General features: G+C 47.2%; 1 protein-coding gene across 1 annotated transcript in view; it reads right to left on the bottom strand.

The window, feature by feature from the left end:
* LOC142432642 (sialic acid-binding Ig-like lectin 10) overlaps positions 1–25,033 on the bottom strand; it is a 77,032-nt gene that overhangs the window by 42,078 nt on the left and 9,921 nt on the right. The window contains exons 6-8 of the mRNA XM_075537863.1: positions 23,009–23,105; positions 17,344–17,425; positions 16,108–16,304 (exon numbers count right to left, since the gene is read on the bottom strand). Of these exons, the coding sequence (XP_075393978.1) occupies positions 16,108–16,304; positions 17,344–17,425; positions 23,009–23,105 (376 nt within the window). The remainder of the gene's footprint in view (positions 1–16,107; positions 16,305–17,343; positions 17,426–23,008; positions 23,106–25,033) is intronic.

Genomic DNA, 25,033 nt, shown 5'->3' on the forward strand with positions numbered 1-25,033 from the left:
GCAGAGAGTTCTTTTATTTAAAAAAATCATTTTACTGGGAGCTCGTACAGCTCTTATCACAATCCATACACACATCCATCGTGTCAAGCACATTTGTACATTTGTTGCCATCATCCTTTGCAAAATATTTGCTTTCTACTTGAGTCCTTGGTATCAGCTCATTTTCCATCCTTCTTCCCTCACGAAACCTTGATAATTTAGAAATTATTATATTTTCATGTCTTACACTGACCAATGTCTCCCTTCACCCACTCTTGTGTGGTCCATGCCCCAGGGAGGGGCTTCGATGTAGCTCTTTGTGATCGGTTCCCCCTTTCTCCTCACCACCATCCCCTTAGGCTCCTGGTATCGCTACTCTCGTTGTTGGCTTTATTTTATTGTCACCTTGTCTCCCCCTGCTGCTTACTCTGCACCCGAGTTATTATGGGTGCTTCACACATTCATTGGAATGGGTCCTGAGGGCACAGTGGTCAGACTTTGAAACCACTGGCTGCTCCACAGGAGAAAGGCGGGGCTCCCTTCTCCATCAAGAATTACAGTCTCAGAAACCCACAGGGGGCAGTTCCACCCTGTCCCGTAGGGTTGCTAGAGTCAGACATGATTGAGTTTCTTCCACATTCACCATGGAACAGGCATTGAGTTGTGGATGCAGGGTAAGCCCGAAGGGCTGGCATCTCAGAGTCTTTTCTCCAGCCCCATGGGTTTGGGGCACATTCATGGGAGAAAACTGTGGGTTTAGGGCTTCACCACCCCCAAAGCGTCCTGAGGCGCAGTATGTGCAATTGTGGGAAAATAGATAAGGCATGCAGGGGGCTCACCTTTCCTGAAGTCAGGCTCCAAAGAGAGAATGTATTTTCCAACGGGTTTATATAATCGTCAGATTTGCAAGCCACGGCAGTCACATACGTCACAGAATGGATGGAAAGGTTCTAGGGTTAAGTTGGCTGCTTGACTTTGGATGGCCCTGAGCTGGCTCCACCTGGAATGTTCCTGAACTCTCTCCGGGGGAACAATTTATGATCAGTTTTAGAAGGGAATGGGCTGCGCTTTTGGATGGGACAGACGATAGAACCTGATTATGCTTGCAGAAAGATAGCCTCCAGGCATATCGTGAGCAGCCTTGTGCTTGTAAGAGGCATCTTTAAAGTAGCACTATGATGGGGGAATATTGTGGGGGTGATTTTTAGTCAGGAGAAGGTAACTGGGGGTCATCCCAAACTCACAAATGTGAGGACCTTCCTCCACCAGAGTCGGCCTTCCAGACTCTTAATTATGAGCATAGAGAACTTGGTCACATACATTCTCTTTCCAGTGCTCAGCTTCCCGCAGAAAGCCACCTTCAGGATCACTTCCCAAAGGAGGTAAGGCTATACCTGGACATCGTTTTGAAGAGGCTTGTCTTGGGAGGTTTTAGCTCAGGGGCAATCAGAAGACGTGAGAGGGACACAGGGAAGACAGGTTATGGAGGTAGGGCTGTTATGACTTCATGAACACTTGGTTGTTGTTGTTAGGTGCCATTGAGTAGCCTCTGACCCATAGTGACCATCTGCACAACAGAAGGAAACCCTGCCCGGTCCTGCCCCTTCCTCACCCTGGTTCCTGTGCCTGCGCCCATTGATGCAACCACTGTGTCAATCCATCTTGCTGAGAGCCTTCCTCTTGGTCACTGCCCCTAAACGTTACCAAACACGATGCCCTTCTCCAGGGACTGGGCTTTTCTGACAATGTGACCAAAGTATGTAAGACGAAGTCTTGCCATGCTTGTCTCTAAGAGCACTCTGGCCCTTACTCCTTCCAAGACAGATTGGGTTGTCCTTTGAGCAGTCCGTGGTACTTTCAATATTTTCCTCGGGTGTGGCATACAAAAACACCGTCCCCCAGCTCGACTCCCCCAAATATATGTGTTAGACCTAGGACATTGCTTGCAACTAATGGTAAGTGATTGTCCAGTTAGCTCCCTGAAGACTCCAGCCATCCAGAGCAAGCAGACACCATTGTCCCTCCCACAATAGGTAGGGCTCACTCCTTGCTGTTAGGGACAGTGGATTGTGTCCCCTGAAAGTTTGGGCTAAATAAAGTCTACAGCCATAAGGCCAATCATCATGGACCAGGATCCGCCCATCTTGTCACATGTATACCCTTATTCCCCCCTCTTCCTGTTGCGCATACACCCCTAGATTGTCCCCTTCCCATTACTGTATTACCTATAGTAGAACCCATTCCTGTGATGTATGCCTTTACCTGTAATTAGGGGGCTTGCACATCCCCAAAAGATCTATAAGCCTTGGGTAGCAATAAATCTCTCTCCTGCTCTCTCCCCTGCCCTCTTGGCCCACGCTGTGCGCAGACCTGGCTGTGGAGATCATGGCCATCCAGAAAGCGAGCATGCTACCATGAAATGTGTCTGACTCCATTATTTCAATCTCTCTTCTACCTGACTCATTCTGTATGACTTTACTACAATCTTTACTTATTATTGCTGTACAATTGCACCTGCCGGGCCTGTGGTGATTTGTGAGGGGCTGGCTCCCCTGACACTCCAGCACCACGATTCAAATGCATCCGTTCTCCCGCAGCCTTCCTTACTCCATGCCCAAGTTTCACACACGTACAAGGCTCTGGAGGACACCGTGGCTTGGGTCAGCCACGGCTTCTTCCTCGTGAACACTTTAGAAAAGCTCACATTATTCTTTGCAGAACTTTGATCTTCAAAGATTTCCTCTTGATTCCTTCTTAGCATTTCCAGTTCTCGGCTAAGTTACCCACCTGCTTTTGCATGCTGTCCACTTTTCCTCCCCTCTGAACATTTTTTTTTAAAATTAAAAGATCATTTTCATGAAGGCTCTTACAGCTCTTACAACAAACCACACATCAATTGTATCAAGCAATTGCACCTATGCTGCCATCATTATTTTGTAGACATTTTCTTTCTATTGAGTCCTTGGTATCAGCTCCTCTTTTTTCCCCTCCCTGCCCCTCCAAACACTTAGCATATTCATCACAGTAATTTAAAATTCCTGATCGGATCATTCCAACATCTCTGCCAATTAGATCAACCACAGCGCCTTCTCTTTCTTTCAAACATGGACTGCTCAACTTTGCTTGTACCCTAACGAATTCAAAGAGTTGCTTTGAATATGCTAATGGGTCCTCATGTTGTGGTGACCACCCCCCCAACCATACAATTATTTTCGTTGCTACTCCATCACCGTAATTTTGCTACTGTTGTGCATGAATCATGTAAATACCTGATAGGCAGGATGTATTTTCATTGTTACAAATTGAACAAAATTAAAGCATAGTGATTCATCACAAAACAATATGCAATTATATATTGTGACATATTTATTTCTAATGACCAATAGATGAAATTGTGTCTTGAAGCATGGTGTAGCATGGGAAACAGTCTTCATGCCGGTACTCCTATGTGGGCATATCTGCATGGGGCGGACCTGCCTGGAGACGGATAGAGGAGCGGTGTCTCGGTTCCTAAGACCACTGGAAATACGTGTTTTCCGATGGCCTTAGGTGACCCCTGTGAAAGAGTCATTTGACCCCCAAAGTGGTCGCAACCCACAGGTTGCGTAGGGCATGTGGCAGTTACCTAATCTCCTGTCCACTTGCGAAGAAGAGGAGTCTCGCTTGTCAATCAAGTCACAGCCAATGAGGGCTCTGTGTGGGCATGACCTTCTCTTGAGGATTCTGGGAACTCCAGTCTGCCTCCCTGGAGTCTGGACACACACACACACACACACACACACACACACACACACACACACTCTCTCTCTCTCTCTCTCTCTCTCTCTCTCTCTCTCTCTCTCTCTCTCTCTCTCTCTCTGTTGCACATTCCTGTTGACAAGCCACATGGAGCTATGTTGATGGAGCCACGTGGAGACCCATGCCAGTGCTGAGATGCTTCCACCACCATTGGATCCACGAGACTTTCCACCCACTGGCCAGCGATCTTCCTGCATTCAATGTCACTGCATGTGTTATGAGAGTCTGTTTAGGAATATATACATTGGCATCAGACATATGTGGTAATACCGAACTTATGAACTTGATCTGGTCTGGACTGGGATGTTTTCTCAATATTTAATTACTTTTTGATATGAAGCTCTCTATTACACACATCTGAGTGTCTCTGGATTGTTTCTCTTGTCAACCCGGACTAACACAGGGCACAGCAGACTTCGGGGGAGGGGAGACGAGGTGAGGGGCAGGCGGAGAAAAGAAGTGGTGACCCAATACCACCCTAGACTGGAGGACACCTAGGGAATCAAAAGCAACAATATTGACACAAAACAAAAAGAAAACGAAAGATTGAATTTTAAAAAAGCAAAAAGAGCACACATAATTCCAGGTCTGTCTGCTGACCTTTATGACTTATCCCCCCATCAGTCCTGGGGGGTTCTGGAAACTGTCCCTCCCAACCCGAAGTCCATTTTGGGGGCTCCTCAAGGCCATTGTGGCTTGATTTTGTTCCCATTGTAATCCGTTATGTTCCCTTCATGGTTTGCCCCACTGTGTGCGTGTGTGTGTGTGTGTGTGTGTGTGTGTGGTGGTCAGACCGGACTCGCTCCCCGCTGTGGGTCCCCAGTACTGGCCTCTGTTGCAGGATGTGCTCCAGAGAGGGGACATCATCATGACTCAAGCTGTTGTCAGCCCTAGAGTCCTCTCTGTGCCTTAGCAGGTCCATGCAGGGACGGCATCCTCAGGGCTTGCTGTGCCAGCGTGGGGTCTAGTCCCACACTCTTTCTATGTGTGTGTTTGTGAGTGTGTGTGTGTGGCAGGTCGGTCGGCCCCTCTCCACAACCTGTAGGCTTAGTGTTGTCTTGTGTAGCACATACTTCTAAGGAGGGACTCAGTTTGCCTTTGATCGGGGCCGGCCCTGTTTGTTTGTTTTTAATGTGTTCCCATATCTGAAAGCCGGAAGAGGTAAATCCACATAGAGACAGTAACTGGATCGATGGTTCCTCGGGGCTACAGTGGGGGAGGTTGGTCAGAGATGGGGAGCTAATAATGAGTACAAGAATGAAGACTACACTCTAAAACTGATCGTGGTGATGATTATGCAACTCTTTTTGATGTGATCGACCTATTGATTGTATATGTGAATTATTTGCCAATAAAATTATTGGGGAAGGGGGAAATGATGACTTAGAAAACCCTACGGGGACATCCCAGTCGTATGAGTTGAATTTGACTCGATAGCCATCTCATAATCACCACCAACACACATGTAACAGAGAACTTGGCAGTTTGGCAATCTTCACATGCACAGAGGAGCTCTGGTGAAGTACTGGGTTACACGTTGGGCTGCTGACGACAAGGTTAGCAGTTCAAAACCTCCAGCCACTCCAAGTGAGAAAGAGGAGGCTGTCTACTCCTGTAAAGAGTTGCAGCCTTGGAAACCCACAGGGCCAGTTCTTCCCCATCCTATACGACCACTATCACTCCGAATTGACTCCGATGGCAGTACACTTGGTGTTTCATCACATACAGTTCACTGACATTAGTTATGATTTTCTTTTTAAAAATCATTTTATTGGGGGCTCTTCAAACGCTGACCACAATCCTTACATATATCCATTTTGTCAAACACATCTGTGTATATGTTTGTCATCATTTTCCCCCAAAACATTTTCTTTCTACTTGCGCCCCTGGCATCAGCTTCTCAGTCCCCTCCCTCCCCCGACATGAGTTATGAATTTCATGTTGTTCAACTATCACCTTTACCCATCTCCAAACGATGCGCTCAGCTCCATACGGCATTTTAACCCATCGTATACTTCTGTCCCTCCCCCAACCGCCTGCTGATGATCTTGAACTCTGCCTGAATAGGCAGGGAGGGTATCTTACTCCTCCTGATGAACTTGAACTCTGCCTGAATAGGCAGGGAGGGTATCTTGCTCCTCCTGATGAACTTGAACTCTGCCAGAATAGGCAGGGAGGGTATCTTACTCCTCTTGATAGTCCCAGTACTTTAGTAAATGAAGTAATGGGGAGAAAAACCTGGGTTCCCCATGCTCCCCTTTCTCACCGTCATCGACTCGATTCCGACTCATAGTGAGTCTTACAGGGCAGGTTAGAACTGCTCCTGTGAGTTTCCAAGACTGTCATTCTTTAGGGGTGTGGGAAGCCTCTTCTTCCTCCCCCAGAGTGGCTGGTAGTTTGGAACTGCTGACCCTGCCGTTAGCAGCCCAGTGCATTGCCCACTACACCAACAAGGTGCCCCTTTCAAACTTCAATCAATCTCAGTGCCATCCAGTCAGCGCTGACTCACCGTGACTGGGGGTCCAGAGATTCTAACTGTTGATGGGAGTCAAAAACCCAGTCTTTCTTCCGGGGAGCAGCTGGTGGTTTGTAACCGCTGGCCATTCAGATCACAGCCTGACCACTACACTCCCAGGGCCACTCAGTTCCCTTTAGGCTGTGATACACAGGAACTGAAATTCACTTGCTTGTTTTGAAACTGGCCGGGGGTGAAGTAAGGTGCTTGGGGTGACCTTGAAAAGACGACCGGGAGGAAAGGAGCTATGCTGTTCAGGGATCCTTGTGATGGCCAGGAGGAATGCTGGAATCCAGGCAACTTTGGCCCCAGGGGGATTTGGCAATGTCTGGAGAGGGGAAAAAAAATGGGTCTTGGAGGAAACACAAGAATGCTCTTGCTGCTGAGAGGCAAGAATGCTGAGAAGTCGGCTCTCTTACTCTGGGCATGTTGTCAGGAGAGGGCAGTCCCTAGAGAAGGACATCAGGTTTGGTAAAGGCAGGGGGACAGTGAAGAAGGGGAGGCCCTCGGCCAGAAGGACTGACAGACATAGCGGCTACAACATGGGCTCTGACACAAGAACTGTTTGTGAGGCTGGCTGGGACTTGGGAGGTCGGCAGAATAGGGACTAGGACTTGTCTCCCCGCTGCCTGCATAAGGGCCACAACCAAGGGGTTGAAAAGCAGTCAGGCACCCATGAGCCACCTATGGAAGGATCCAAACTGAGTGCGCTCAGACACAAGCCCCCTCGGCCCAGGTGGGAGGTGCACCTGGGTGCACAGACTAGGCCCAGCCACATGACCTCACCCAGGTGGGCTTAAACCCAGCCAATGCGGTCAGCCAATACCTTCAACGACGCCTTCCTAGCCAGAGGAGCTAAGGGCTTGTGGCAGGAAGCTCTTCCCCGCCCCCACCTCTTGTTCAGGTGTGTTCTCCCACATGTAGGTGCACAGGGCCTACCCTCCTGCCCGCCCAGGGTCTGCTCAGGGCCCACAGGCTGCTCTCTCGGCCCCAGGAATTTCCTGGTGTTGCCAGCGTGGGGCGGGGAATTCCTGCTCAGTGCCCTCGCAACTCTGTACTTTCCTGAAAGCGCATTTGCTTTTTGAGACTTTGATCCCGAAACTTCCCTTTTTTTCTTCGTAAAAGTCACACGGGTTCCAACCATGCTTCAGCCCAGTGAATTCTTTCAGCATCGGGATGCAAGAATGGAGGTACCCCATCCAGGAACCTAATGGGACTGGGCGGTGTTTTGTTCTGTTGCACATCGGGTCACTGTGAGTCAGGACAGACTCAAGGACCCCTAACGACCGCAGAGACATTTGGAAAGGAGCCCCAGTGGTGGGAAGGTGAAGCACTCGGCTGCTCCTCAAGAGGTCAGCGGTTCAAACCCACCAGCAGCTGCTCCACAGAGGAAGATGAGGCAGGCTGCTCCCATGAAGGTTTGCCATCTTTGACCCCAGGGCAATGGGCCCACAATGCATTTGGTTGTGACAACTGGGGTTGAGTGTGTGTGTGTGTGTGTGTGTGTGTGTGTACTCGTGCTACTGATGTCTAGTGGGTAGTAGCCGAGGATGCAGCAGAAAATTACAGGCTACACAGGACAGCAGACCCCCACCTGCCTTAATAAAGGACCACCCCCCCACCAAGTGCCCCGTAGCAATAGTGCTGAGGTTGACGAATCCAGGCCTCATCTACTGATGGGGCATGGGCGGGGGCTAGGAATGGATGGCCTTTGAGGAAGAGATACCAAAAGGGGCTCCCACACATGATGGGGCCCTGCGCAGATTGAGGAAGGGGCCAGTATCACAGAGCTATGGCTCCATGTGAACAAACCAAGAAGCAGAAACTCACAGAGACAGGGACCTGCGCCCAGAGCTGCTGTGGTGGGGAGCCGCTTGTGACCAGTGGAGACCTTGTGCACAACAACATGCAACAGCGCCCAGTCCGGGGCCATCCTCAGGGCACTCCCTGTGCTTCAGCTCGCTGTCACAGCCACTGCGTCAAGTCAGTTCTATGAGTGGCTTCCTCTTTTTTCACTGCCCCCCTGCTTCCCCAAGCACGATCACCTTTTTCCAGGGCGGTCTCCTCTGGTAGCATGTCCAGAATAGGTCAGACTAAGTCTTGCCGTGCTTGCCACCCAGGAGCCCTCTGAGTGTATTTCTTCTGAAGTGGATCTGTTTGTCCTTTCAGCAGGTCCGGGTACTTTCAATAGTCTTCTCCGGCACCACAATGCAAATGCACCAACTCTTTTTTTGGTCTTCCATCTCCAATACCCATCTTTTATATGCATCTGAGGCCGGTGAGCATACCATGGCTTGGAACATGATAGTGGGACAAGAGGAAAGGAAAAGGAGAGAGGGAAAAGAACTAGGAGACAAAGGGATTTACAGAGGCCCCAATACAGGCAGGTACATGTGTAAATATATTTATATATGATGAAGGGGAAATAGATCTATGTGCATATATTTATAGGTTTAGTATTGATGTAGCGGATGGACATGGGCCTCTACTCAAGTACTCCCTCAAAGCAAGAACACGTTGTACTTCCTCAATGCAAGTACTACTAAGTACTCCATCAAGTACTCTACTCAAGTACTCCCTTGATGCCAGAACAATGCAAGAACACTGGCACTCCTATCAAGAGTTCATGAGGGAGGGGGAAGCGGGGAAGAAGGGGGAAAATGGGCTGATGCCAGGGGCTTAAGTGGAGAGCAAATGTTTTGAGAATGATGAAGGCAATGAATGTACAAATGTGTTTTACACAATTTATGTATGTATGGATTGTGATAAGAGTTGTATGAGCTCCTGATAAAATGATTTAAAAAAAAAAGAAAAGACAAAAATAAACAAACTGGCATTCCATGATGCTCACCTTCCCTACACAATCACTGAAGACGAATGTGTGCATAAGCAAATGTGGTGAAGAAAGCTGGTGGTGCCCAGTTATCAAAAGATACAGGGTCTGGGATCTTAAAGGCTTGAAGGTAAACAAGCGGCCATCTAGCTCAGAAGCAACAAAGCACATGGAAGAAGCACACCAGCCTGTATGATCATAAGGTGTCGATGGGATCAAGTATTAGGCATCAAAGAACATAAAATCATATCATCGTGAATGAGGGGGAATGTGGAGTGAGACCCAAAGCCCATCTGTAGGCCACTGGACATCCCCTTACAGAAGGGTCTTGGGGAGGAGACAAGCCAGTCAGGGTGCAGTGTAGCAACGATGAAACATACAACTTTCCTCTAGTTCTTTAATGTTTCCTCCCCCCACTATCATGGTCCCAATTCTACCTTACAAATCCGGCTAGACCAGAGGATGTACACTGGTACAGATAGGAACTGGAAACACAGGGAATCCAGGACAGATGATCCCTCCAGGACCAGTGGTGAGAGTGGCGATACCGGGAGGGAGGAGGGAAGGTGGTGTAGAAAGGGGGAACGGATCATAAGGATCTACATATCACCCCCTCCCTGGGAGATGGAAAACAGAAAGGTGGGTAAAGGGAGATATTGGACATGACAAAATAGTAATTTATAAATTATCAAGAGTTTGTGATGGGGGCGGGGAGGGAGGGGAAAAATGAGGAACTGATAATCAAGAGAAAGCAAATGTTTTGAGAATGATGATGGGAACAAATGTACCATTGTTCTTGACACCATGGATGGATGGATGGATGGATGGATGGATGGATGGATGATAGAGTTGTATGAGCCCCCAATAAAATGATTTTTAAAAAGAAAGAAAGAAAATACCATGGCTTGAAAATACCATGAGTGGATAGATAATTTAAAATTCTAACTTCCTACATGGTGAGAAGAACATATATGTCTGCTAAAGATACCCATTAAAGTATTTCTGTCACAGTCGCATTATATGATGAAGATTAGGAATTGATTGTGCCTCGAATAGCTTTCACCCGAGTCTCTCTTGAGAGCAATGGACCAAACCCCTCCCCCCCCGAAAAAAAATCCCAAATCAAATTGACTGCCATTGAGTCAATGCCGACTCACAGCAACCCTATAGGGCTGGGTAGACCCTCCCCTATGGATTTCCAAGACTATAACTCGTTACAGGAGTAGAAAACCTAGACTTTCTCTTGAGGAATGGCTGGTGGCCTTGAACTGCTAACCTTGAAGTTAGATGCCCAACCAGTAGTCACCACAACACCAGGGCTCCTCACTGATAACCATAGAGGTGCTTTCTCCTGTGGCCATATGAGCCGACGGAGGATGTGTTAGAGAGGGAACCAGAAAGAGGGAAGCGGATTTGCAAACTCATTCGGATTAAAGAAGTGGTTCAAATGGTCTCATCTTAGCGGAAGAGGCAGAGAGGAGTCTGCCCTGATGTATAAAGTGAAATGTGAGAAATTGGAGGAGGGGTGAAAAATTATTTCCTTAGATGGGATGTGTGCCAGATGGAAATAGTTCTGAAGGGTTAGGGTTAGGACGGATCCAGGAGCATGGTCATGGCTCTCTCGCCTTGTCTTGGAATTGCCTCACAAGTGCCAGGACGGAGAACCTGGGAGAGAACCAGGCTTGGGAGAAGATATTTAGCCCAGTTTGGGACATACTGAAATCCAGGAGCCTGTGGGTCACACAGGGAGAGATGTCTAGGAGGAGGGAGAACCTGGACAGGAACCAGGCTCGATGGAAGATGAGGAGTCTGGTTTGGGGACAGGAGGAAACTGTGGGTCATCCAAGGAGAGATCTTTCTTTGTGGATGTTATGTGATGGGAGGTTGAGTCAGTTCAAATCCATTGTGACCCTCTGCACAACACAACGGAACACTGCCTGTTCCTGTGCTAATCTCACAACTGTTCCCATGCCTGTGCCTATCGTTGCACCCACTGTGTCCACCATCCATCTCCATCTCTTTTTTGCTCCTCCTCTGCTTTACCAAGCACGCTGTCCTTCTCCAGGGACCGGGCTCTCCTGATAACATGTCCAAAGAAGGTAAGACGAAGTCTTGCCTCGAAGTTGCACCCTACCTCTTCCAAGACAGATACTTTAGATAGTGACGCGGGCTGGAGGCCTTAGCCAACAGAGTCTGGGGGTATTTTCATTCCGTTCAAATTTAAGTCATTTCATAGATGTGCTGGGTACACCCTATGTCCAAAGCTCAAAAACTCAAAACAAACTCACTGTCATCGAGCCAATTCTGACTCCGGGTGACCCTACAGGACAGGGTAGAACTGACCTTGTGGGTTCTCAAGACTGTAACTATTTATGGGAGTAGAAAGCCCCATCTTTCTCCTGTGGCACACCTGGTGGTTTCGAACTTTGGACCTTGTGGTCTGCAGCCCATCACATGAGTACTATGCCACCAGGGCTGAACAAAGCAACACCCCATATTCTGGGGCGCTAAACACTTTGAGGAAAAATCTTTAAAATATTTTATGTGAATATTATTAAGGAGTGGCGGAGATACAAAAAGGGTACTAGCCTTCCCCTTTGAGTCTTTTCCATAAAAAAATGCCCCATGGAGTGGACCTGTTGGGCCAACTAGCACTTGGATCAAGAAACAGATTCTCACCAGAACCCCCCAAAGCCCCCTCTTGCTAATCTCCTCCAAGGGCAACCAGGACTCTGACTTCAATATCAAAGGTTAACTTTGCCTGTCTTGAGACTTTATAGCAGTGGACTTCCAAGAGAACAACAACCCCACGTTGGCAGAAGTAGTGTCAGAATGCTCTTTGGAGGCAAGGACGGTGAGACTTCATCATACCTACTTTGGACATGCTGTCAGGAGAGACCGGTCCTTGGAGAAGGACATCGTACTTGGTAAAAAGTGGAGGGGCAGCAAAATAGACCAGCGGTTCTCAATCTGTGGGCCGCAACCCCTTTGGGGGCCGAATGACCCTTTCACCAGAGTCACCTAATACATCGTGCTTATCAGATATTTACATTACGATTCATCGCAGTAGCGAACTTACAGTGATGAAGTAGCAACAAATATAATTTTATGTCTGGGGGGTGGGGGTCAGCACAAGATGAGGACCTGTATTAAAGGGTCACGGCATTAGGAAGGCTGGTAGGACACAGCGGTTGCAACTCCAGATTCAAACATGAAGAACAGTTGGAGGATGGCGTGGGACCGGGCAATGTCTCATTCTGTTGTGCACGGGGTCGCTATGGGTCGGAACCATAGCCAATTGGACAGCACCTAACAGCAACAACAATTGTGGCAGTGACATGATCTACTGTCAACTTGAGGAAGGGGTGGAGTCTAGCCTGTCAATCGGATCGCAGCTTGATGACCTCATTTCGAAGCGCAACAGGGATAAATAGCTCACTGGGGGCCAGACACACACTCTCTGCTACACACTCCTGTTGACAAGACACATGGAGTTATGTTGATGAGGCTAGAGCCCTGGAAAAGCCACATGGAGACCTATTGTTTCCACTGTCACTGGATCCACCAGACATTCCACCCACTGGCCTGTGATCCTCTTGTGTTTGACATTATTGCATGGTTGCTGAGTCTGAAGAGGAATTTATAGGCTTGTATCAGACATATAGACTAATATTGGACTTATGGGCTTGATCAGGACTGGGCTGTTTTCTCAATACAGAATTCCTTTTTTTATATGAAGTTCTTTCTTATAACCATGAGTGTCTATGAATTTGTTTCTCTAGTCAACCCAGACTAACACACCAATCAATGGCACCATATAGTACAAGGGGTCTTTGTGTTATTCCAGATAGACTAGTGAAACAAATTTATAAACACAGATATGTGTATAAGAAAGAGGTTTATATACAAGAGCAATTGAATATTGAGGAAACATCCTAGCCCAATCCAGGTCAAGTCCATAAGTCTGATATTAGCCCCTGTGTCCGATACCAGTCTATAAAATCTTCTTCAGGCTTGTGAAACACATGCAATGATGCTGAATGCAGGAAGATCAAAGGCCAGTGGGTTGAAAGTCTTGTGGATCCAGTGGTTTAAGCATCACAGCGCTGGCAGGGGTCTCCACGGGATTCCTTCAGCTCCAAAATTCTGACTGCCCCAGGGTAGCTTCATATGGCTTCCTCTCAGAAATGTCTCACAGGGGGGTGAACATAGTCATAGAGTCTCCAAAGGAGTGAGTAGAGAGAGAGAGAGAGAGTCTCCCACCTGCAAGGAGGAAAAGCAGGAGTTCCCAGGATCCTCAGGAGAAGACCACACCCACACAGAGGCCTCATTGCCTATATCCCGATTGACAGGCTAGACTCCAAACCTACACTCTTAATCCTCAAATTGACACCAGATGATATAACTACCACACGCTTCAAAAGTTCATGGAAAAGCTTAGGTCCTCCCCCTGCCCCCATCCCCCACACATACACTTTTCTGTTCGGTGGGCATGTACTCTTTTGTGTCTGGGTAACCTCACTCAGCTTTATGGTTGTAAGATTCCTACATGTCGTGTTGAAATGTTTATTTTTCCATCGAATGAATGATCCATAATTTATTCATCCAATGGTGTGTAATTTATTCATCTATCTTGTTGTGGGTATTTGGATCAAAAGAAACTCACTGCCAACCAGTCACTCTGACTCCTGGCTGCCCTATAGGGCAGGGCAGAACTTCCCTGGTGGGTTTCTTAGACAGTGACTCCTTATGGGAGTACAAAGTCTCATCTTTCTCCCGTAGAGCGGCTGGTGGTTTCGAACTGCTGACCTCGCATTAGCAGTCCAGTTATTACAATTAGTGCTCCTGTGGACATCTATTGATATGAGTTGGTGGATATGTGTTTGCATTTCAGTTGGGCCTGTGCTGAGGAGTGGATGTGATGACTCCCATTCTCAGCCTTAGTAGGGAGTGAAGCACACATTTCCCCAAGTGCTGTGCCAGTTCCCAGCCCCACCGGAAGTATACGAGCTTTCCATCCATACTTTTGAAACTTTTTAACCAAGCTGGTGGCTGTGTAATTGTAGAGCACTGCTATTTTTAATATAAATTGTATTGGCAACTGCCGGAGCTGTGCGTCTTTCTGTATGCATTCGGCCCATTTGACGATCCTGTTTTCCACTGGGCAGTCTGCCTTCTCCTTATTGATTTCTACAAGATATTTATAGATTCTTTAGATACCGTAGATGAATCTCATTTGATCGATCAACAATCTAAAACACTATTCTCCCACTGGAGAGTTACATTTAGAAACATATTTACTTTTAAACCTAGAGCGTGTTCCTCCCCTCCCCCCCCAAATGATCACAGCAGATGGAAGTGTCCAATAGAGTTAGGGGGTGTAAGTTTCTTGGCCCCTGCTGAGATCGACACGGTTAACAGTCATGCTTATCTTACTTGATGAACTAACACGTTCCGAATGAAGTCACTACAAATCCACTATAAGGAAATGAGACTCTCATGGATTTTAATAGAACAGTATAAAAAAAGCACCCCCCAAAACCAGTCCTGATGAAAGGACCGTTGGTCAAGTTTGGGTGTTGTCCCAAAGAAGTACACGTAGTCATCTTGGCATGAGATTGCAATTGTTTTCTCTTAACCTAAAAGTTTCCCCCAAGTGTTCTTCCGGCCAGCCTGTCCGCCAGAGCATGGTGCTGTCCACCCCAGGCTGTGTGGGATCAGAAGGACAGCAGGTATTTGAGAGGTTACCTGTGGTAGTTACATGCTTTCACGTCACTCTGAAGATAGATACAAGTGCAGGGGTGGAGTCTGGCCTGTCAATCAGGCACAGCTCAGAGGTACCTCCTGGATGGGCTGGGAGGTTTGCTCGATGTGTAATTACTTCTCGAAGTCTCTTAAACTTTACAGGAGTGTCAGTGGATTTGTTTCTCTAGTCAAACGGGGCTAACACGGAGACCCTTGGGGACAATGAGTTTGTTACTGAGAGAGGGTACAAGTGACTGTACAGCTGGAACATTATCAGTATCGCTCCACGGTCCATGTAGAGACTTATTTACAATGTATGCCCTCAACAAAATTTAATTAGAAAGATCATCCTTTTTGTTAAAAAAAAAAGAGAGAGAGAAGGTATACTTCTCTGTGGACCTTACAAACAACTCTCTTCTCCCTGTGACAAGAGTAAACAGCAGTCCCGAGAGCCAAGGGACCGGTCTGACATGACGTGCGTGGGAAGTACTTGAGCCTGGATCTGAGCCCAGGAATGTCCAAATGTGACCGTCCAACCACTTTGTTGTGCATTGAACTATGACCCCCCTTAAGAGATAGGTTCAAGTTCTAACTCCCCTAACTAGGAATGTAACCTTATTTGGATACAGCATCTCTGTGGACGGAGCTAGCTAAGTTAACATGAGGTCGTACTGAAGTTGGGTGGGCCATAACTCAAGAACTGAGAAGAGAAGAGACGTAGAGCAACATCTCTTGATGGTCATGAATTGCTGGTTGGTGGTGTCCTTCACATTGGTCCTGCCCCACAGAGGCCCTGTGTGTACAGAGTACAACTGCTCCATACAGGGTTTATTTTTCCTGTTAAAAATTGTGTGAAGACATAGAGTTTGTTGTGCTAAAACATTGACCCTTTGAAGGCAAAGAGGAAGAGTTGTATTGTGCTGCTGCTACAAGCCAAGGAATGCCTAAGTCTACCAGAACCTGGAAGAGACCGGGAGAAGGATTTTTCATCAAAGTCTTCAGAGAGGACATGACTCTGGCAACACCCTGAGTTGGAACTTCCAGCCTTGGGAATGGTGAAGGAATGAATGTCTATGGCTTTAATCACCCCAGCTGGTGGACACTTGTTATAGCAGCCACAGGAAGCAGAGACCCACTCTGAGCAGCTCCCTGTGTCCTTGGCCTGGAGAGCAGGGGTCTGTCCCCGAGGCCACGTCCATCAAGAGTGCTCTCACGGGGGCTCTCCACAAACCCTCACTTGGTGAGTCTGATCTCTGAGTACTCGGTGGTGCTGGGGGTCTCCTGTTCCTTGATGTGCTCCGAGCTCCTGGATTGCGGCTCTTGGAAGGTGACAGAGGCGTAGTGAAGCTCCTGTTCATCCTTCACTGTGGGGACCGCTGTGGTGGGGGGTGGGTCATCTGTAGGGCTTCCTGACCAGGATTCGTACAGATGACCCTGAGTGGGATGACAGGGGGTTAAGAAGCAGACATGTCTGAAAAAGGAAAAAAGGGTCTTCAAGGAACTTTGGGCGGATGGACATTTATTTATGCATTTATTCCACACACATTACTGAGGACTCATCATTGCTACGTAATTTTGATAAATTTCACTTCCTCTAATGCAGTGGTTCTCACTCTGCCTAATTCAAAGATCCTTTCATACAGTTCCTCATGTGGTGGTGACCCCAAAACCATCAAATTATTTTCATTGCTACTTCATCACTGTAATTTTGCTACTTTTATCTGAAAACCCCCGTGAAAAGGGTCATTTGAACCCCAATGGGTCGTGACCCACAGGTTGAGAACCGCTGCTCTGATGGTCTGGGGGAGCCCTGGTCGCACAGTGGTTATGGGTTGGGTTGCTAAGAGTTCAAGACAGTTTGAAACCACCAGCTGTTCCTCTGGAGAAAGGCAGGCTTTCTACTCACATCTACCCATGGGGGCAGGTCTACCCTGTCCTATAGTGTCGCTGTCAGTCGGCATGGACTCCATGGCAGGGAGACAAAGGCTTTCTGTTATTGCTATGGGAGCGCCAGGACTAACTGCAAGGCCAGCAGTTCTGAACCACCAGCTACCCTGAAGGAGAAAGATGCAGCTTTCTGTTCTTGAATAACTACAGAAGGGGCATCTAATGACCTTGACGGCTAGCTGAAAGATGGAGCTTCAAGCCCCTCCACATCCCCAGGCAGAAGAAAGGTCTGTTGACCTGCTGCCCCTACAAATCACCCTCTGATGATCGTGAGGGGCCTTATTCTAACAAGGGATCCATAGGGGCTGATGCCGAGCCCACAACCACTAGCTGGTGGGTAAATTACTGGCTCTGGGAGATGGAGAAGAGGGTGAGGCAGGAAGAAACCCAGCAGCAGGAATGGAATTGAGCGAGAGGGAACGACAAGTGGATCTCAGTTCTGTACATGTTGAGTGAGTCCTTGGGGACCATCCTCAAGGAGATTTCTTTCTGGGACACTCAATGAAAGGATGCTCACATCACTCACCTGGGGGGAGGTGTCCAACGCAGGTTGGACATCATTCGTGTGTGGTGTCTTCTCAGCCGACTTCTTCTTGCGGATCTTCATTCTGAACAAAGAGACAGAGCCTTTCAGCTAGGCTGGCTCTCAGGTAGGAACCCGGAAGGGGTGATGCAGCCAGAGCCCCGAGGGCTTTAGTCTACCCTCAGATGTGAAGACAGGACTCTTCCTCATGCTCCTCAGGAACTAGGTGTTGGAAACAGACCCCCTCGCTAAGATGAGGGAGGCTAATTTATTGACATTCTTCTTTGCCCTTGACTATGTATATACATCTGTGGTGGGGCTCAGCTGGTTCACACCAATACCTAAAGTCTTGGTTGACTTGGGTGAACTGGTTCACACTGTTACCTAAGGTCTTGGTTGACTTGGGTGAACTGGTTCACACTGTTAGCTAAGGTCTTGGTTGACTTGGGTGAACTGGTTCACACTGTTACCTAAGGTCTTGGTTGACTTGGGTGAACTGGTTCACACTGTTACCTAAGGTCTTGGTTGACTTGGGTGAACTGGTTCACACTGTTAGCTAAGGTCTTGGTTGACTTGGGTGAACTGGTTCACACTGTTACCTAAGGTCTTGGTTGACTTGGGTGAACTGGTTCACACTGTTACCTAAGGTCTTGGCTGACTTGGATGAACTGGTTCACACTGTTAGCTAAGGTCTTGGTTGACTTGGGTGAACTGGTTCACACTGTTAGCTAAGGTCTTGGTTGACTTGGATGAACTGGTACACACTGTTAGCTAAGGTCTTGGTTGACTTGGGTGAACTGGTTGTTAGACTGGCACTTGTCATGGTTCTCTCTAAGGCAGGTGGCAGGGCAGGCGCTCCATGCGGAAATCACACATGGACATTCTGGGCTCTTTTTTAACCTTCACCTGTGCAATAGCATATTCTGGGAGCCCATGGTCATGTTCATTCCATTTTGGGTGTAAGAAAGTTAGACAAAACTATGTTTATACAACAAGTGTTGGAGGGGCTGTGGTGAGATACGAACTCTCATCCACTGCTGGTGGACCTGTAGGTATGTCAGGCGGTAAGGAAATCAATTTGGTAATATCCAAAATAGGTGGAATTTGAGCTACCATATGGCCCAGAAATCTCCGTACTGAGAAACTACCCAAAAGAAACAGACCATGGCCAGGCATTTGTGCTCCAATATTCATTGCGGCACAGTTCACAATTTCAAGGAGTTGAAAAAAACCCAAATTTCCAACAACTGATGAGTGGATTAGAAAACTGTGGTACAATGGAGTACTACGCATTGCTAAAAAGCAGTGATGAATGCAGGAAGCATATCTCTGCATGGGAAGAACTGGAGGAAATTATGCTAATGAAGTAAGCCAAGTACAACATGAGTCCTCTGAGGTAAGCTTAAAAAAATGCAAAGGGGGCTTAGGAAAAAAGCTACTGTACACAAACACTCCTGGGGTGAGGTCCGGGTAGTATAGCAGAGGCCAGACCAAATCACGGAATACATATGGTAGCCAAATAAAAAGGAAGTGTGGGGGAGGAGGAAAAAAAAGAAGAAATGGGTAGCAGGGGAACAGGGCACTAACCCACCCATGGGGAGGGTATTGTTTATATCTCCACAGAGCAAAAGGGATGACACTTGAACCCAGTGCTCCAAGATGTGAATGCAACGTACCGGCACGAAGTAGGGGACTAGTGGAGAGGTCTGAGGGGCCAGGGCCAATCCAAACTATGTGAACAGGCACCTCTCCCCCAGAAAAATTAACTTCAGAGGACAGCACTGAAGCTACAGCTCAGGGAGAGGGACATATCTGATCAGCGCACACAGGAGCAAATGTAGGGGGAGGAAGAGAGAGTGGAGTACATCCTGGCTCACCAAGCCTTGAGAACAATATCCCTGCTCAGAGCAGCTAATGCACAGAGAGGACAATATGGCCGGCCCCACTATGAGGCAAAATATCCCTTGCTGACCCGTAGCCCTATAGGGGACAACAATGGAGACACAGTGTGGGAATTGCACCCAATCTGACCCCATCACACTGAGGCCAAACACTAAGGGTGAGTAACAGAACAGCAAGGGGAGCAGAGCAAGGACGTTCCAAGAGTACCAAAAATAGACTTTGGGGCCAGGCTGTGGCTCCGCATAAGACTCGACCAGAAAACACTCCTAAATGTGAACAAGCAGAACCGAACTATCTACAGGTTTTTCTTTTCTTTTTGTCATTGGTTTCTTGTTGTTTTCTTTTCTTTTGTTGCTTTGTTTTTCTCTGTCTTGTTTTTGTGCATGTTATTATCTCCACAGGTCTGTCTAGGTAAGATAGCCTGGATGAACAATCTGGAGAAGAAAACAATGGGACCTCCAGTTCTGGGGGGACATGGGAGAGGAAGAGGTGGGGAGAAAGGTAGTGGTGTTAACAAACCCAGGGACAAAGGAACAACAAGTGGTCCAAATCAGTGGTGAGGAGGGTAGAGGACGCCTGGTAGGGTGAAACCAAGGGTAATGTAACCGAGAGGAATTACTGAAACCCTAGTAAAGGCTGAACATGATAGTGGGACAAGAGGAAAGTAAAAGGAAAGAGAGGAAATAACTAGGAGGCAAAGGGCATTTATAGAGGTCTAAATACAGGCATGTGCATATGCAAATATATTTATATATGATGATGGGGAAGTAGATCTATGTACATATATTTATAGGTTTAGTACTAAGTTAGCAGATGGACATTGGACCTCTACTCAAGTACTCCCTCAATACGAGGACACTATGTTCTATGAAATTTGCATTCCATGATGCTCACCTACCTGACACGATCACTGAAGACAAATGGGTGCATAAGTAAATGTGGGGAAGAAAACTGATGGTGTCCCACTATCAAAAGACATAGCATCTGGGGTCTTAAAAGCTTGAATGTAAACAAGTGGCCATCTAGCTCAGAAGCAACAAAGTCCATGTGGAAGAAGCCCACCAGCCTGTATGAGCAGGAGGTGTCAAAGTGATCAGGTATCAGGCAACAAAACACACAAAAAATCATATCATTATGAATGAGGGGAAGTGTGGAGTACAGCCCCAAGGCCCATCTGTAGGCAAATGGACATCCCCTTACAGAAGGGTCTTGGGAAGAGATGAGCCAGTCAGGGTGCAGTTTAGCAATGATGAAACATACAACCCTCCTCTAGTTCTTAAATGCTTCCTTCATCCCACTATCATGATCCCAATTCTACATTACAAATCTGGCTAGACCAGAGGATGTACACTGGTACAGATGGGGACTGGAAACACTACACTGGTACAGATAGGAACTGGAAACACAGGGAATTCCAGGACTGATAAGCCATTCAAGACCAGTGGTGAGAGTGGCGATATTTGGAGGGTGGAGGGAAGGTGGGGTAGTAAGGGGGAACTGATTACAAGGATCTACATATAACTCCCTCCCTGCGGGACTGACAACAGAAAAGTGGGTAAAGGAACACATAGGACAGTGTTAGACATGGAAAAATAATAACAATTTATAAATTATCAAGGATTCATGAGGGTGCGTGAGGGAAGGAAGGGGAACAATGAGGAGCTGATACTAAGGGCTCAAGTAGAAAGCAAATGTTTTGAGAATGATGATGGCAACAAATGTACAAATGTGCTTGACACAATGGATGTATGTCCGGATCGTGATAAGAGTTGTAGGAGCACCCCCAACAAAATGATTTAAAAACCCTGTGTTTGTAATAGTTATTTTTCTCATTTCATAATACTTGCTATACTTTGGATGAAATACTGCATATTGATTCCCTTGCCTTTGTTACTTCAGTAAACAATCATAGACGTAAAGAGAGAGATTGCCAGAGAACTGGAGAGTGACACGCTGTCTTTTCTTTTACTTTAAATCCCCATGAGGCATTATGAGTGAATTCCTGGATGTGGTCAAAGAGCTGCAGGTGTTGTCAGAAGAGTTTCTCTCAGTTCCGCCGAGAGGAAAGGGGTTGTTCAAAGATGAACATCATGAGCTCAGAGACGTTGCCGCTTTCTGTTCCATCAAGCACGGCGAGGACGGCTGTCTAATTGGCCGACGTCCAAAGGAATGGGACCCTACACCTACCGTGAAAAGATGGTCAAGGACACATCACACGGCCAGGGACCCTCGCTTGGATGAAAGCAGGGAACGCCACAAGGGAGGATGCCAAGGTAGAAGGAATATAGAAATATCTTAACAGCTTTGGTACTTTTGTCAGGTATTTATCATTTTTTATTAATCTTTCTTACCTAATCTAGCGTTGTGTACCTCTTTCATTATTGTTCACTGTAAGACATAATACAATACCTTGGGATGTGTGTATGTGTGTGTATTTATACTCAAATGGTCATTAGGGCAGTGAACCGGTCGTTAAGTGATTTGAACCCCAGCACCGATGTATATCCCATCATGGAGGCTGTTCATTGCTGTACAACGTGTGCATGATTTGTCCACGTGCAATGGAACAAATAGCTCTCGGTCCTGCACCATCCCTGTGATTGTGGACCTGAACTTTGCAATCCTTAGGGCTTTCATTGACTGATTTTCTCTCAACCCGCAGGTCTTTCTTCCTAGTCCATGGTATTCTGGAAGCTCCCCTGAAACCTGACCAACACCAGAGAGACATGGGAACCTCCACTGACAACGACCGCTGGGGCTGCATCGGTTGGAGATCAAACTCAGGCCACTCACGTGGAAAGCAAGGTGTCTACCATGGAACCCCTCATTACCCCATACTCAGGGGGTCTGTTTATGTCTTGTTTAACCTACTGTTTATTCATGTAAAGATCAATTTTGAGCAAATCTTTAAGGTTTTAAAGCTATGAGCTACCACCGTCTCCTCCGAGTCAATGTTGGGGTCCAGGATGGAAAGTGAGGACCCAATTAATTTTTGGTGTTAGTAATAATGAAAACAATTAGTTGCATGGCGCTGTGGGAAACAAAGATTTCTCCAAAGTTGTCTCCCCCAAATATATGCCAAACTTAGCTGCTTGCTACATGTGGCAAATGACTGTGCACATGGAGGTCAACAGAAGTAGGCCAGGGTTGTTTTCCATAAGGACTAGCAGCCATCTAGAGCAAGCAGACTGTATAGTCTGTCCCACCCTAAATAGGACCCACTCCCTTCTGATAAGGATAATAATAGGTTGTTTCCCTCAAGGCAAGTCCAGGGAGGTCAAGCTCACTCAAGGGTGACCAAGGTCAGGCCACCATCATGAATCTAGGGTCCGCTCTTCTTGTCACATGTATACCCGTAGTCCCTCCCCTTCCTACTGCCTGCACACCCCTAGCTCATCCCCTTCCTGTGCCGTGTGTGCTTACCTGTAATCACTCTACCTAAGTACTAATAAGCCTTGGTTAGCAATACAGAAAACTCTGTCCTGTGCTCCCCACCTCGCCTCGCTCTCCTGTCCTTGGCCCACGCTGTGTGTGCACCTGGCAGGTAAGATCGTGGCCATGCAGGAGGTGAGCATGCTACCATGAAATGTGTCTGACTTCTTTAGTTGACTCTCTCTCCTATTTCGTTACGGCTTTATTATAATCTTTATATAGATCTTAATCGTACAATTGTGCTTACTGAACCCATGGTTAGTTGCAGGGGCTGGCCTTTCCCCCACACGGCGCTATGACACCCATAGGGTGTAAGCGCCATTCCACCACTCACATGCAGAAGATGAGACACAGGCAGAGAGCGAGCAGGATCGTGACGCCAACTCCCCAGGCGATGCCCTCAATGACTTCTGACCCGGAACTAGGGTTCCCTGAAAAGACATGATGTTGTGGGGTGAGCCCCAGTCCTCCCATTCAGACATCTGAACACACCAACACCCAAATCCAAACCCACTGCCACTTGGTCCATGCCAACCTTCAGTGACTGTGTCATACAGGGCGGAACTGCTTCTTAGGGCTGCTGGGATTGTACTTAACATTACTGTGCATTTCATGATAAGATTCTACTTTGTCTTCTTGAGCTTCCCTTTGACATTTCTCTGTTCGGCTCTTTGACCTCAATTCTTCCATTTGTTGTAGCTACGGAACCTTCAAGAGCAAGCTGTGTTAGTCTGGGTTGACTAGAGCAGCAGTTCTCAACCTGTGGGTCCAGACTCCTTTGGGGGTCAAATCACCCTTTCACAGGGGTCGCCTGAATCATATCAGTAGCAAAATGACAGTGATGAAGTAGTAACAAAAATAATTTCATGGTTGCGGGGTTCCCACAACATGAGGAACTGCATGAAAGGGTCATGGCATTAGGAAGTTTAGGAACCACTGGACTAGAGAAAACAACCTGGGCATACTCATATGTGGGTGTGTAAGTCTGGGTACTTTAGAGAAACAAATCCACAGAAACTCATGAATAAGAGAGAGTTTTATATAAAGGGTAAGTGCGCAAAAAGAAAACATCCCAACCCAGTGCTGCCCAAGCCCACATGTCCAACGTTAACCCATATGTCCCACACCAGTCCACAAAGTACTCCTCCATCTCACAAAACACACACAATGATGCCGATTACAGGAAGAAAACCAAGTCAGTGGATGTGTAAACATCTCAGCCCTGGCAGGGGTCTCCACATGGCTGCTCCAGCACCCAGGGCTGCATCGGGATAGATCCATGTGGTTTCTCCTCAGGGCAGTCTTACAGGAAGTGAGCCTTACTGGCTAAAGCAGGGAAGTGGCTAAGGCAACTACACCCTGGTCGGACCATCAGAAAGCAAGAGACCTGAGAACAAGAAAGGCGAGGCTCACTCGACCATTTACCTCTCTGCCCTTCAATTAACCCCACATGTGTTTATCGGCCAGGTTGGCACAATAACCTAACTCAATCCACCCTTTGCCAACTTGGCACCTGTACATAATTCTTTAGCTTCACAATTGCAATTAAGTAACACATGCTTGATGCTATAATCCTGTGAATATGTTCCCCCACCTATGAAAGTTTGTAAGCCAACTACTTCATGCCTTTATCCCCTCAGTTTTGGGTATCCAATGTATATATTGCCCACTTACATCAACCCAGTCCTCTGAGGAGACAATCCTATTTTTTGGCAAGAAGAATATTCATTCCAGTTGGAACCTTGTGAAATCTGCATCCATAAGCAGTCAAATCGGGACAGGCCATCCATAAAGTGAACAACAATATGCACCAGGACACAGTCTCAAAAATCTCCATCTGGTCAGGTTCTGGTCAACTCAATGTGGGCTGCCTCACTCAGCCTCCACAGGTCGCCTTGCTGTTAGACCCTGGACTCTCACCAATACTCAACAAGCCTAACCCTCTTGTGCTAGGTCATGAACTTTAGATCAGTCCACCCTCTCTCATCTTATTTTTTTCCTGTAAACCAAGTTCACAGGTGTCAGTGGCCAAACTCAACCCATCTCTTTATTGCTGCATTTCTCCCACTTTTTCTCAACAAGTAGATCCAGGTGGTCACCTAGCAAGCGTTTTATTTAGCCTGCTTACAAGCTCCCTTTAACATTCAGTCCCAGAGAGGAGTTTTCTTCATGGTTCTAGATTTTCTCCAGCTTCTGACAAAGACTACTGGTTCCTGAGTACCCCAAAGTTCTGGGTGAGGCATATCTTTTCAAAACTTTCTTTGCAGACATGGCCTAAACCCATCCAAAGATAAAATTTTACTGGCTGAAAGAAAGTGGGCTCACAAACTTTCTATTTTTCTACTTCTTGTATTTTCCC

This window comes from Tenrec ecaudatus, chromosome 18, assembly GCF_050624435.1.
Source record: "Tenrec ecaudatus isolate mTenEca1 chromosome 18, mTenEca1.hap1, whole genome shotgun sequence".
NCBI classification, from domain to species: domain Eukaryota; kingdom Metazoa; phylum Chordata; class Mammalia; order Afrosoricida; family Tenrecidae; genus Tenrec; species Tenrec ecaudatus.